Source organism: Acinonyx jubatus, chromosome D3, assembly GCF_027475565.1.
Source record: "Acinonyx jubatus isolate Ajub_Pintada_27869175 chromosome D3, VMU_Ajub_asm_v1.0, whole genome shotgun sequence".
NCBI lineage: Eukaryota > Metazoa > Chordata > Mammalia > Carnivora > Felidae > Acinonyx > Acinonyx jubatus.
The window spans coordinates 52392727-52407852 of NC_069392.1; the positions used below are offsets into that span (position 1 = coordinate 52392727).

At 42.4% G+C, this 15126-nt stretch overlaps 1 protein-coding gene and 1 long non-coding RNA gene across 7 annotated transcripts in view; one reads left to right on the forward strand and one right to left on the reverse strand.

Annotated features, from left to right (window-relative positions):
- The window catches only part of LOC128312497 (uncharacterized), a 27844-nt gene extending 15577 nt beyond the window's left edge, over nt 1–12267 (forward strand). For all 3 annotated transcript variants that reach the window (XR_008291863.1, XR_008291862.1, XR_008291864.1), the window contains exons 5-6: nt 330–1859; nt 12134–12267. This is a non-coding gene — a long non-coding RNA (uncharacterized LOC128312497). The remainder of the gene's footprint in view (nt 1–329; nt 1860–12133) is intronic.
- Nucleotides 1–15126, reverse strand: part of GAREM1 (GRB2 associated regulator of MAPK1 subtype 1) — a 201465-nt gene that overhangs the window by 9826 nt on the left and 176513 nt on the right. For all 4 annotated transcript variants that reach the window (XM_027068718.2, XM_027068717.2, XM_027068716.2 and 1 more), the window contains one exon: nt 12209–13381. In XM_027068718.2, the coding sequence (XP_026924519.1) occupies nt 12209–13381 (1173 nt within the window). The remainder of the gene's footprint in view (nt 1–12208; nt 13382–15126) is intronic.

Genomic DNA, 15126 nt, shown 5'->3' on the forward strand with positions numbered 1-15126 from the left:
TTTGGATGTAATCATGAGTTCAATGGGAAAGAACTAGGCTGACAGGAAACCCATCTTGGAGAAAAGGTAGTTGAAAACAAAAACCAAAAAAAATGATCTTAAAAGAACATGGTCCATGACACGAACTTAAGTATAATTTTGTAGAGGCAAAAAGGAATGGGTTGTGCTCCCCCAAGCATTAGGACCACCTGGGGCTGAGCATAGCTGACTGCCTGCTTTCTACCTCTTACTTTCAATTTGTTACTTTCTTTTCTTTTTTTTTAAAGATTTTATTTATTTGTATTAAAAAAATTTTAATGTTTATTTATTTTTGACAGAGAGAGAGAGAGAGAGAGAGAGACAGAGCATGAGCAGGGGAGGGGCAGAGAGAGAGGGAGATCCAGAATCCGAAGCAAGCTCCAGGCTCTGAGCTGTCAGCACAGAGCCCGACGCGGGGCTCGAACTCACAGACTGTGAGGTCATGACCTGAGCCGAAGTCGGACGCTCAACTGACTGAGCCACCCAGGCGCCCCAAAGATTTTATTTTTTAAAGTAATCTCTACACCTAATGTGGGGCTCGAACTCACAACTCCGAGACCAAGAGCTGCATGTTCTACTGACTGAGCAAGCCAGGCGCCCCTCAACTTGTTACTTTCAATGCGCTGCTGTAGACGCTCAAATGAAGTCACATGCAGTTTATGGGAAAAACTATATGCTTTGGTGAAATATATACATTTTGGGATCCAGAAGGTATAAATAAGGAGGGTTTATTGTGCCCTCTTACTTCCTACCTCCTACACCCTTATAAGAGGAATCGTTCTCCTTTTCTTTGCTTCTTGATTGGATTCAACATACATATCCAAGAGGAGTGTAGTTGTATTTGAAATGAATTTTATGAATTTTATCTGACAATGAAGGGCAATTTACAAGACTCGATGGCCATTCACCCTATTTGCAGTTTCCCCTCATATTCAATTTCATTTCTAAGTGCCACATTTTTAGCAGATTCCCTCTAAAAAGTCTCAGCATGTGGCTTTCATCCCGTTTCTTGCCATCTCCAGAGGCACCCTCTGATTGCTGGATAAAGTCCAGCCTCCCCTGCTTCCCACTGAAGCTCTCTGCACTCCTTCTCACTATTGCTTGTAGCCAGAAGAAATGATTCCATCTCATTCCATCTCTCCAGTTACTTCTCCCACCACTGCTCTACACAAACACACAGGTCCAGTCAAAGCGGCAGGTTCAGTGTCTCCTCAACACACCTTATGCTTGTCTGCTCCTTCCTCTGCTTTGGTTCTTACTGCCTGTCTCTTCCGAAATGCCATTTCCTAAGGCTCAGTGCCGACCACTGCAGGCTCGGTTTGGGACCCCGGCATGTGGCCACCAGGACTTGTTGCTGCTCCTGAACTCAGCTCACGCTGTTTATATTTACTTACTTTCCAGGTATATTCAATTAGCCTGAACGTGCAAATGGTAAGGACCATCATCGCTGTTAATAGTGCCCTGTGGATGACAGAGTTAAAATATATATATATATATATATTGTCACCTCTGGTGCAAATATGTCCCACAGAATTTAATAAAGGTAAAGGTTAATAGAGGTCACCAAAAATACAAGAAAAAGGTACTTTTATTTTAAAATATATACTATGAGAATGCTTTTTATATTCTTATGCGGAGATTGTTATTTTTAAAAAAATTTTAACGTTTATTTTAGAGACGGGTGTCAGAGAGAGGGGGACAGAGGATCCGAAGTGCGGTCTGTGCTGACAGCAGAGAGCCCGACGAGGGGCCTGAACTCAAAAACTGTGAGATCATGACCCAAGCCAAAGTCGGATGCTTAACTGACTGAGCCACCCAGGCAGCCCTGGAGATTGTTATTGGTAAGTCGGGGCTGTATGTTAATTTTTTGGTGTCCTCATAGAAGTGGTGATCTAGAGAAAAAAAGGGCACCAGCAGACCTGGCACATAAGACCACCGTTGACTCCACCAATACACTTGACGTAGTAACAGCGTGAAAATGACAATGGTGGTATTTCTAAGTTGGGACATGCCAGCCCCCCAGGACAGTTACTACTCTCAGTGAGTATATAACAGAATACACCATGCTTGGTGGACCAGACTCCTCCTCTTCCTCTCCAACGCAGCATTTAGGACTGAACTTCAACTGGCCCCAGCACAGGGAGGATGCGGTTACCTGGGTTATCAGGAATAAACCTCCAACACTGGTCCTAAGTGAGGGGGCAGGTGTTCTGTCTGTCACAGATTATGTATGACCTTGGCTATGGGTAGTTTGGGTGTGTGCAGAGAAGCTCGCCTACTGGTTATGGAAGTGTTGACGAACACAACATGGGTTCGGGTGGCAGCAGGGAGAGCAGACTCCCCGCTGTCCTCCGGGCCTCGCTTCGTGACTTCTCTGATCTAAAGCTTTTCCCTCCAGCAGTTATACCTCCTACCATTCTCTCATCTTTGCTCCTTCACAGGAGGGGCTTCCCTTTCCTAAAATGTTCAGTGATTAAATTCTTATCAAATGTCAGATACCACTACTCGGGATTAGGACAACTCTCCTTAGTATTCATGCAGCACACTGCTAACCCAGGGCTAAATACCGAAATTTTATGTAATTTATTAAAAGGTGGAAATGGTGAGCTCTGCTCTTTCTAGAACATTCTCTAGTCACTTTTCTTTAGTCTACAAGGAATATTCATGTGACTGCCATCTAACACACTGACATAATTTAACAGTCAGGGTTTGAAGTAAGTTGTAAAAGGTGTCTGGGGGTTAAGAGCTGAGAGCAGAGCCACTGTCCCTAAAAGTGGCCATCACCTTCCCTTCTCCTACACACTACAGTAATTCCATTTTGCTGTTGACTTGTTCAAATGTATGCTGAGTGCCTATCACATGCTCACTGAGCTAGTGGGTATACAAAAATGAGTAGGTCATGGAATTAGTTGGGAAGAAGGGAGACAAACACATAATCAAGATACAAATTGGCCCTCTTATAACAGAAGTAAGAGCAAAGGTTAGCAAGCGCACCATTGATTTATTCAAGGTGGCAGGAGAACAAATGCATAGGCAATTATCCCGAGAAAGTCTTCAGGAAGAAGGAATTACAAATGCACAAAAGGTACAGAGGCATGAAAAAACCACCACAGTGATGCTCTGGTCTGGGGGCTTCCCCGACTAGACAAGTACTGGTGACATTTATCAGACAGAAACTTAGAAGGAAGAACAGAGTTCGGGAGAAAGAAGGGGCCCAGTTATGAAAATACGGAGTTTGAGTTTGATGTTCTAACCGATAGAATCTGAGTGATGGTGGCATCGGGATCTCAGTGAGACGTGAAGAAGGCTGAACCCCTAAGGAATGGGCAGAAGATGAGACAAAGAAGGAGAAACACAAGTGACTACCTCTTACCACTCACAGAACAGAGCTCTACCCGAACAGTGTCCAAAAAGTGAAGGGAGGGGAGACAGCAAGAGCGTGTCAGTGTGAAGACAGTAGGGTGTCGGGAAGTCAGGGAAGGTCTGGAAGATACACGAAAGCAGGTCACTGGGGATCTTAGCAAAGGAAGCCTGAAAAAAAAAAAAAAAAGCCTTGGAAGACAGATTCCAGTGAGGCAAAGCTAGAACGGGAAATGAGGGTGGACCTGGGAGGGCAGACCATTCTTTTTAAGAATACTGACTAGAAATGAATGAGGGAGGCAGCTATTAGAAAGGGATGGTGTATTGAAGATGGCATGGCTTTTTCTTCCCCCTGAATTGGAAGAAACTTTAAAAAAGATGCCCAGTATGTACATGCGCATAATGTAACCTGGCGGCTGAGTGCTCACGGACTCCTGGGACCTATTTAAGAAGATGTGGAGAACACACATTTTTTTCATTGCTTTCTGCCTTGGCCATTCCACCACTGGCCACTGTAAAGCTAGAAAAGAAATGAACGGTAACTTACTGTAAAACAGCTAAAGCAAAGATAGAGCACACTCAGTAGAACGAATGCTTCGGAAAGCTTTGTGTTTCTAAGTGAAGCTGGTCAACAAAGTCAAAACCCCATCTCAATCCTTGGTTGAAAAAGAAATAACGTATCACAGAATGGGACTGTTTTATTTTCAGAATGCTGTCCGTGAAGTTTAACTTGCTTTCCTGATGCTGGGAACAGCATTTAACCTTTCTTTCCCCTCGCTACTCCCTTTAGCTCTGTCTGGCTGGGAGGGAACTGAGCACAGTGTAAATGACCAATAATTTGTGAAAAATGGACAAGGAAGTCTTCTTCCTAAATAGTCACATGTTAAAAGTAATGCACGAGAATTTGTTCAAAGTACAAAGCTCATTACTACACGGTTAGAAAACAAGGTTACAAGTATTTGTTTAGAGGACAAAATTCAAATGTTACATACAATTGGGAGCACTTTATATACATTACCTATGACCTGATTTCTTTCTCCTGTGACATTATCTTCCTCTGACACTTCCTAGGGATTAAAGAATACAAGAAACCAAATACACACCAAGTGTTTATGAAACAGCATAGTGTAGGGGTGGGGGATTGTGGTATGGTATTTCTTGGACAGTCTTCATTTCTTGGAACTCTCTACTTGTCTTCTATGGAAGAACTGACACTTTTTACACCCTTTCACTAACTGGACCAAAGAGATCGCTTAAGAAAAGTAAATGGAACACTTATTATGACATCTTTCGCATAGCCGTCTTTTTGGGGGGAAAAATCAATTTTATAGCCATATACTCAGCTTTTAAATACAACAGCAGTGGATCTGGAGTTGAGGTCATACACTCCCCTTGTCTGTAGTTTAAAATGTACCATCATATGCCTGTGTGTGAAAATCTTTGGTCTCAAAGAGCATGTTGCTTAGAATCATGGACAGTCACCAAAGAGACACTGGCATACTTAGGTGGGTAAGGATCGTTTTACCTCTTTGTTGACGATGATTCAGAAAATACATAGATACTATATGTAAGCTTGATCTAAAACTGGACTCACCTGTACTATGAGTTTTTTTCTCTAAGAAGCCGACTTCAGGATAATGTCAGCAATGGAAAGAAAGGAGTTTTGTAACCACGCTTCCTTGAACTTTGCAACTTTGCCTTCACTGCATGCCCTCTGCCCTGTATTTTACATTGCTTCCCACACTCCCTCTCCCAGATAACAAAATCATTACAGCCTTAAGAAATCTTATTTATAAAGAGGCTTTTATACAGAGTTCATAACCCTGTCACATACCCATCAGGATATTTTCAGCTAAACAGAAATTAAAGTTTATAGTGACAAAATAGCAATAAATGAACCTCTATGTGATTAATTACGCGAGGGCAGATGTGATTTACAGTCGAAATCCTGATTCTTAGATGCATACTTCCCCCCCCCCCACCCCGGTTTTATACACTGATGATAAGGACCTAACACAGACCTGGGTTTGAAATGACCTCCAATCTCCAAGCCTCGGGCGAGGGAGGCAAGGCGGAGGCTGTTCACTGGGAGGCAAGAAGGGCAAGTGGTTCTGAAAAGAATACTTGTTTAAATTCTAGGGTGTTTCTATGGACTCAGGAGAAGGAATACGCCATTGGGGCAGAGAATAAAGCCCTTTTCTGAGCAAGGAGTATAATACATGATAGACATATTTAAATAGTATATAACCTTCACATTAATGTGATTTTGTGCAAATGGTACCCAAGAGTGCAGATTTGAAACAAGAGCTATCCCACAGAATATTATAATTACTTTATTAACATTCTAATCGTTGAGACTTTCAATGGACACAGGAGAAAAACATTTCTTTGGCTTAGAAGCTTTCATTTAAAAACAAATAACCTACATGAAACCAGAGGCAATTAGTTTCAAAATTACCAAAACACAATAATAATTTAGTCCTTATTTCAATTAACAAATGGGAACGTAGGTATGGCTTGCTTACAGGGTACTCCTCAAAAGTCGTAATTAAAATTAATTAAATGTCAAATGCCTTAGGAGACCTCATTAATTAGTGGAATCCTGAGTGAATCTTTTTGTAGAGCAATTACTTTGAAAAATAAATAGTCACTTCCAGAGTAATCTTTTTAGTACCTAAGCCTGAACATTGTGTCAGATTTATTTAAGAAAATCTGTCTTTTAATGCCTTTTCTAAGGTTAACATTTGATATAGGAAAAAATTCCAAAGACAAAATAAAATAAAAATTCAGAGCAAAATCCATTCTCATAGCCACTTTTCTGAGTTTATAAATGAACATCTTTTTATAGCTTTTTCCTAACTTTGGTAGTTATGTAAGGTATTCTTGAGAGAGAGAGAGAAAGAGAGAGAGACAGAGAGAGGGAGCGGGGAGGGGCAGAGCGAGAGGGAGACACAGAATCCGAAGCAGACTCCAGGCTCTGAGCTGTCAGCTACAGAGTGAGACAGGGCTCGAACTCACAAACTGTGAGACCATAACCTGAGTCGAATTGGACGCCTGACTGACTGAGCCACCCAGGAGCCCCTTTGTTTTTAAACCCAGTACGTTTTTTGTAATATCTCAGAGACCCAGCAAAATGAAACTATCACATGTGCTTTTGGAATGTGGGGACAATGGCGCCCGCTTGGATACTGAGCTGGCTGTGGAGGTTGATGTGCCTGTTTCCGTCAGCCTCCTTGACCCTTTGAGAGGGTTTACCATACTCTCATTAAGGAAGGACTGAGGGAAAAAGCCTCCACAAAATCATTTTCTATCTGACCCTAAACTGGAATCTATCCCATATGAAGTTATGGCTATTATTTATTAAATGCTTACCAAGTGCTCGGGCAAAGTGCCAAGCACTTTGTGTGGTATGATAATGCAATGAAGAGGCTGTTATTCTCCCCACAGGAACTGACTCAGGGAGGTTAAGTATTTTGCCAAAGGTACGAAGCTACTATGTGGTAGAGTGAGGAGGATTCCAATCCATGGCTCTTAATGTGCCTCTAATTATCTATCACATAGTGTGGCAGGTCACTTCTCTCCCTGCTTCTAGTTAAATTCCACCGAGACAGGGAAATGAAGTCTCTGGGGATGCTTGGCATTTCTTCCCATGTACCTACCAATTGTTTAGCCAGTCTGAGGCAGATTCACATACCCCAACTCACTTCTGTACAGCTCAGTCCGTTTTTTTTCCAGCACCTACTGGACTAGGTCCGATCAAATGTGGCATTAAACTCACCCTGTAAGTCTTATTTTTCCCCAAACACCAACAACACAGCGTGCTCTATCACAGGAACTTTATTTATGATGGACTTTAAGCCTTATGCAATGAATATATGCTACCAATCCATCTTATAACAAATCCTTGTGCTTAGTTTCTCAGGGGCTATGGGGAATCATGCTCTCACTATGGTTATCGCATTCTTCATCAATATGGCAGTAATACTTGGTTTAAGCCAGTGGCTCACAACCTAAAGTTCCTTTGATGATTTTCTTTTCATGAACCTTAGGAATTGCTGCCATGTCAATAACCAAGAGTGAATAGACCTTTTTTTCTGTTACTGAAGATGACGGAGGATATTAATCCCTGGGTTCTGGAGTCCCCAGGTTGGACACTGTTGCATAAATGATTTTAGAAGAGCTGTGATTCTACAGTTTTGATGATGATTTGTAATTCAGTGTGCAGACCAGAACAGCTTGGGACTCATACATTCTATTTGTAGAATTTCATGCAATATAAAGTCTTTCCATTATTGTTTTCCAAATGGCATCTTTTTTTAAAAAATGTTTATTTATTTTTAAAAGAGGGAGAGAATGTGGGGCGCCTGAGTGGCTCAGGCGATTAAGCATCTGACTCTAGATTTTGGCTCAGGTCATGATCTCACGGTTTGTGGAGTTTGAGCCCTGCATTGAACGCTGTGCTGGCAGTGTGGTGCCTGCTTGGGATTCTCTCTCTCTCTCTCTCTCTCTCTCTCTCTCCCCCCCCCTCCCTCTCTGTTCCTTCCCAGCTTGCTCACGCTCTCTCTCTCAAAGTAAGGAAATAAACTTAAAAAAAAGCACCTTCTTATTTAAAAAAAAAAAAAAAGAGGAGGTAGAAAGAGAGAATATGAGCGGGAGAAAGGCAGAGAGAGAAGGAGACAGAGAATCCCAAGCAGGTTCCGCACTGTTAGCACAGAGCCCTATGTGGGGCTCAAACCCACGAACCATGAGATCATAACCTGAAATGAAATTCAGTCAGATGCTCAACCTACTGAGCCAGCGAGGCACCCCCAAAATGGCATCTTTTAAAGAGGAAAAAAAAAAGACAGTTCTTTAAGTTCTTAAAAAAAAAAAGACACTTGTTGAGTGTATCCAGGTAAATATTTTAGACCTATCAACCGGTACCCAAAAAATTAAGATGATGGGGAGAGGCCCACGATGTTATGAAGTAGAAGATGTGTTCAGAATAAATGTATGAACCAAACGGATAATCCACTTAAGAAAGACTGTCAGGTCATTCTGATTTGAGGGCACTCTGCACAATTTAAGAAGGTGAAATGTCACCATTCAGTGATCTGGGCGTGCCCTTTCAGTCTGAGCTCATCTGCAACAACTCTGAGGAGTTCAACTGGCTGCATCCTTTCTCTATTTGGAGCTATGCTTACTTTCTCCTGGGCTATTCCTATAAGGAAGGGAATAGCTTCTCATATTCTGGAAAAATAACTGGCAGAGTTTTGTTTTCAAAAAAACTGTATTAAACAATCTTTATATAGACACATGGCGACTAGAGCATAATTCTAAATAGCCATATCAAATACAAAGTCTAATAGGGATACATCAATTACTCCTCCACTGAGGATTTTCTATCTGGCCCCACCACCTAGTTTTCCACCTTAAGATACAGGTAGGAAAGTGCTGAAAACATAACCCTGAGGACTCCGGAACTGCAGCACAGTGCAGGAAACACAGTAAGCATGATGGTTGAAGGGGAAAGATTCATTCTCACGGTTACAGAAAGAAACAAACAGCTCCAGAATTTGCTGGGGAGAGAGCGCAGGTCCATGTTGTGACTCAGGACCCTGAGGTAGGAAGTGCAGGAGGAAGAGAAGAGTTAGAAGGACATGAATAGGCTGATAGACACTGCAATGGAGCTGTTGTACCACTGCGTCTTAACAGGCCTGGGTCATGGGCTGTGGCAAACGGAGTTCGTTCACTGATTACCAGCTTTGCTTCCCTTACTAGGAAAGACGTACTTTCGGGGCGCCTGGGTGGCTCAGTCAGTTGAGCGTCCGACTTTGGCTCAGGTCATGATCTCGTGGTTCGTGGGTTCGAATCCTGCGTCGGATTCTGTGCTGACAGTTCAGAGCCTGGAGTCTGCTTCAGATCCTCTGTCTCCCTCTCTCTCTGCCCTTCCCCCACTTGCACTCTGCTCTCTCTCTCTCTCAAAAATAAACATTAAAAAACAATAAATTAAAAAAAAAAAAAAGACATACTTTCTTTGACTCCATTCCATTGCTCCAGCACCTTCTATCCCTAAAGACCCGGGGGGATTTGTCACCTTCCCAGATGATGTCTCACTTGAAAGTGGCCTCACTTGAAAGCTTATTACCATCTTTAATTATTAGGCGGGGCAGCTGTTAAGATACAAGGCATGTCTTTCTCCCAGGACTCACTCCAGTACAACTTTCCAAAAAAGTTTTATTTAATTCTGCGGAGCACTTGAATTTATGCCCCATTAAAGTTCCCTTTTGAAAATTACAAGCTGAAGCCACATCTAACAATTATGACGTTCTCTGGATCCCACATACTTCCTAAAAATGGAAAACTCATTTCATGGTCACAGAGCCAATAGAAAAATATGACTTCATTTGAAATGCCTAATTTTTTCAAGTAAATTAAGTGATTTCAGGTGTTAAAAAATTTTTTTAAAAGTATTCTATAAACACTGGACATGCTCTGAAAAGATTCTCTTGTAAGAAATTACATCGAAGACTGGAGACCAAAATCTTTTCTTCTCCTGTGAGGTTGGCTTTTACTTTCAAATTTAACTCTCACATTTTTAGTACCAAGGTCAAGATAGAACTTCTTAATATTTATGTTCTTACTCATCTTTCAATTATGCCACAGAACAAACAAGTGGCACTAGGTTCCTATTTCTAGACTTAGTTACATAATGACTTTGGGTGTGACCACCATGGATGAGTCAATCAATCAGTCAACAAACATGAGTCCCCCCCTATGTGCCAAGTAGGACCAAAGTTGCATGGGAACAGCTGGCATGGTCACAGCCCTAATGAAGATCAGGGTTCCAAGTTTCCAGTAACATCAAATAAAGAGCTGAGTTGAGACATACTGAAAACTCCTTACTTTCCAGGAGGAGTGTCTCGTTTACCTGTTTTCTTGGGGGAAGTGGGGAGAGGAACATCCTCGGACATGAATGAAAATGCCAAGGACTCTAACTTCACCAAGACTTCCCCCCAATTTTCCATGGCCCCTACTGGGTACAGGGATCTTTGGGCTCGTGTCTTAAAGTCTGTGGAAGATCCTGCAAGGAGCAAGCGCAAGTCCAGATCGGCGGTCTCTGGGGGGTTATATCCTAGAGCAAATGGCCGGGGGGGGGGGGTCCTCTCTCAGGAAACTGCAGCAATGAGGGCTCCGCGTGGAGAGCGAAGCATGACGCCTGGTACAAAGTGCCGCCTGATGTTCGGGGCTGTCCATGACCTGCCTCCAGCCTTTTCAGCCATCACTGCCTTTCAGACATCCTAGTCACCCTATTCCACTGGCTCAACAGAACTCCTTGTTTTTCTGCACCTGTTCCAGCTTCCACACCTTTGCTTGTGCTATTCTGCCTGGAATGCCTTTCTTTCTCATTTCTCTGCTCTTCCAATTCATGTCTATTTGCCAGCTCATTTAAAATGTCATCATCTCCATGAAGCTTATCTCATGCATCACCCAACCAGAAGTTTCTTTCTCCTCCGGACTGCCACACACATTGTCTGTATATGTCTCTCTTCTATTGTTTATCATATTTTCACTTGTATGACAGTCATCTCATTTCATCTGTTAACTTCCCTATAAAACCCAAAGATAGCAGAGTCCAGTCTTATTGATGGTCTTATTTCTCACATCCCACCCAGTGTTTCCAGGGTTTTGAAACCGGGTTCTGCAAAGCTGCAGGGTTCCACAGAGGTGTCTTGAGACCCCCGGGAGGAACAGAGAGAGAACAGGGACACATGGAGACCCCTGCCCCTCAATGTGCTTCAGTCAGATGAGTTCTGATTTTAATTCTTCTATTTATTGTGATTCATGTCAGCCTTTTTTTTTTTTTAAGCTTCTGTTAGAGACAAAAAAAGAAAACCACTGCAATAGACAATGTCAAATAAGTGAACAGAACTACACCCTATGTCTCTAATGCTTTCTTGATTCAGAGATAATGAATTCCAATGATTAAAAAGGAGGAGCAGAAGTTCAGAGTGCCTGTCAATCGAAGAATACAGTCACAACAGAGGGCCCTTTCTCCTGTCCCGTATTGACCTTTTTACATTAAGATCTGATATAAGCCCTTGGAGCCCTGAACGAGTTATGTTTAGGCATTAAAACAGAACCACTCCAGCTCCTGGTTCTGCTCTGGTGTGTGAGTGTGTGTGCACATACACGGGCACACCTACTGTGCTTTGATCTCAATGTAACTTCAGGGATACAGGAAAGGGTTACATATCATGCCAATGTCTCTTGATCCCTCTCCTCCCACCCCCCAAATAAATCTACTCTTCCTTTAGTCTGTACCACTGTAACTGGCTCTAAATACCCACTCTGTTGCTCAGGCTAAAGCTGCAGACGTTTTCCTTGATTTCTCTTTCCGTCACTACCCACATCCAATTTATCAGTAAGTACACTCGGGTCTACCTCTAAAACATGTTCTGAAGCAGCTCATTTCTCCCTGCTACCAACTGCTGTGGTTCAGGCCTCATCATTTCCTACCTCCATTACTCTAATGTCTCTTCTCTGGTCTCCCGCGGTCTGCCCTCTCCTCCCTATTATCCGCTCTCCAGGCGGCAGTGAAAGTTGTGTTTAAACCCCTCCCGTTACAAACTCTCAAGGTTTCTCATCAAACGTAGAGTACAACTCTGACTCCTAACTGGTAAAAATAATCTGGCAAGTATTTCTATTTCACTCCAAATTAAGCAGATTTGCTTCTCCGGATACTTTCCCATCGGGGAGTTTTCCTTTTCTTTAGGAAAGAAGATGCATTAGTAGATGCCTGAGCAGAGAGACGGAAGGGTGCCATCACTCAAAACCAGAAGGGACTTACGGCTTCAGATTTGGGAGGCACTGGAGGCGGAGGTAGGGCGATCTCTGAAGACTTCACTGCCGCTCCCAGAGCTCCGGGGGCAGGAAGAGGAGAGGCTGCGCACTTGGACCGGACAGAACCTCTGGGCTGATCGCATCTGCTCTCCTCGCTCAGGGAACGAGTGAGGGGCTGCTGGCTGGGCTTGCCGTCCTCCAGCCAGAGCTCTTCGTACGGGAGTTCTGACTTGCCTGCGATGCCTGCTGACTCCTCACTGGCTTCCGGGAAAAGGTAGTCGCTCCCACTGTCACCCAGGTCCTGGTAGGGCAGGATGTCATGAGGAAAGGGGGCCCACTCTCCCCCTAGGTCCCTGCAGCCATGAAGGTTCACCTCGCTGTTGCCATGGAGATTGTTGCCATACACACAGACGGAGAGCCGGTGGAAGGACTGGGTGAGCTCATCGCGAGCGTAGCTAAGCGAATTGGGCACGTGGTTGTGGCCAGAGCACCGGCCCTTCTTGGGGCTCTTGCAGTCCTCATTCCAGTCAGTTTTCACGTCTCGGACAGCCCGGGAATACTCATCGATGTCGAACTGTTCCTGGCAGATACCCAGCCAGTGATGGACCAGGGTTTCGGGCCACACTTCTCCCTTCACCAAGTGTTCTGGGAGGCTAAACTTGGGGACGGTCAAGTGCAAAGGGAAGTGCATGGGGAGGATCTTGTTGTTCCGCAGCACACAGCAAACCACCACTGTCTTGGTCTGGATGTTCACAAACTTGTAGCGATGCCCCTCACGGATGAAGTGGAGGTCGTAGGGGTTCCTGGGGGGAGGGCTGGGCACAGTCACATTCACGGGGAGCCTGGTTTTCTCCACAATGTTGCGGATGGTGTGTTCGCCCTCCTGCATCTGAAGCTCCAGGGGACTCCGGGTGCTAAATCTGCCCTTGCACTGGAATGGAAGGCTAATGCTTTCATTGGTCCGGTGATTCATGCAAATGAGGCAGGGCATTTTGCCTTTGCCCAGCTTACTGATGGAATTGAGTTTCCCAATCTTTTTGAAGATTGTGTTGAGTCGTGACTTTTCTTTGAAAGTCTTTGCATACAAGATTTCTGCCTGCCCCATTAGAGTGAGTTCATCCCCAGTACAGAGGGTGATGTTGTAAACTTCGGTGTCCTCGTTGCACTCACCCGAGGCAACCTACAATAGGATATATCAAATTTTAGGTTAGTTTCCCTTAGTCCATTCCCACAAAGAAGGAGACAACTTGCCATTAAGATACACGAGCACACATACAGAGGAAAATGCTATTTTAACATTCCTTGTATAAAATTTATATGGTTAACAATAACACGAAGATAATCATTTAACCTTTTAAAAACACACTCGGCTCTGAAGAAAAAAGCAATCTGTTCATTAATAAAAATTTGAGAAGCACAGAGAAAAGACACAAAAAGAAAATAACACCCACGGGCCTGATTCAGAGACAGCCATGGTTAATGGTTTGATAAACATCCTTCCAGTTTCTTTGTCTATGTAGAATAGCCTATCGTATGAATAATTATTTGGGGACATTAATCTCATCATTCTGTCTTTCCCAGTTATAAAAAACGCTTCCATGAACACCACTGTAAGAAAATTCCTTATTTTTTAGTATTAAAATTTTATGAAACTTTCTGAAATTGGAATTGGGACAGAGGATATAAAAATGTTTTATTTCTCCCTGTTCTTGAATTTTATTCTACTCATGTTCATTGGAAGAAATATTAGAAAATACAGATGTAAAAATGAACAAATTCTATAGTTTTACCACTAAAGATAATCTATGTTAACAATTTTATATAAACAAGAGAAAAAAAGAAACGAGACGTGTCGTCTATCTCAGAGATTTGTGAACACACACACACACACACACAGTTTTCTTGTTTCGTTTCTCACTATATTCATTTTCTCATGTACTGACCTTCTGTATTTGATTATCTGGGGATGTGCCTTAATTTTTGACTAGTTCTTTATTATTCGATGAGTTTTCCCAATGTTTGGCAATTGTAAATAGTACTGCAAAGAATTTTATTTTATTTATTTATTTATTTTTTACAGTTCAACTATTTCCTTAAGATAAAGGCCCAGAAGTTGAATTGCATGGGTAAAGCTATATATGCACTTGAGAGGTCTAATATGTACTTGCTGTTGTGCTTTATCAATGTTATAGTTATTTATACTTCTTCCACTTTATGAAATTACCTGCCTCTCCATACTCAGGATAAAGAAGTTTAACATTTGCCAATATTAAAGGTAAAGCATGCATCCTGCGTTTATTCATTCACATTTTATTTCCATTTGCTTTAGTTGACTATTAGGATGGTGAATATGTTTTGGTATTTTTTATGTGGCTATTTAGGTCTCTTACTTTGTGACTGTCTATTTGTGTCCTTCACCCATTTTGCTAATGGGATGGTCATCTTACCTGTTACTTTTCATGTAATGTGAATGTCCTTAATGCTCTATATTTTTCAATTTGTTGCTTGAATTTCAACTTTATAACTTCTTTAAGTGCTAAAGGTTTGTCTTCCTATGTAGCAAACATTTTCAAAATTTTCCTTTGTAATTTCATTCTTGGGCATTACGCTTCTACTAGTTAATACAAATCATTGGTTCTGAGTTAGGTGTGATTTTGTCCCCATTCTCCAGGCCCTGGGGACATCTGACAAAGTTTGGAGACGTTTTTGATTGTCATGGCTGGGAGGGTGTTACTTACACCTAGCAGGTAGAGGCCAGGTATGTTGTTAAACATGCCACAATCACAGAACAATCCTTCATGGCAAAGAATGATCTAGTCCAGATTTCAGTAGTGCTGAGATTGAGAAAAACTGATACATTTAACCAATATTTTCTTCTAGTATTTTGATGGTGTTTCATTTATTAACTATTTAACTTATTTAATT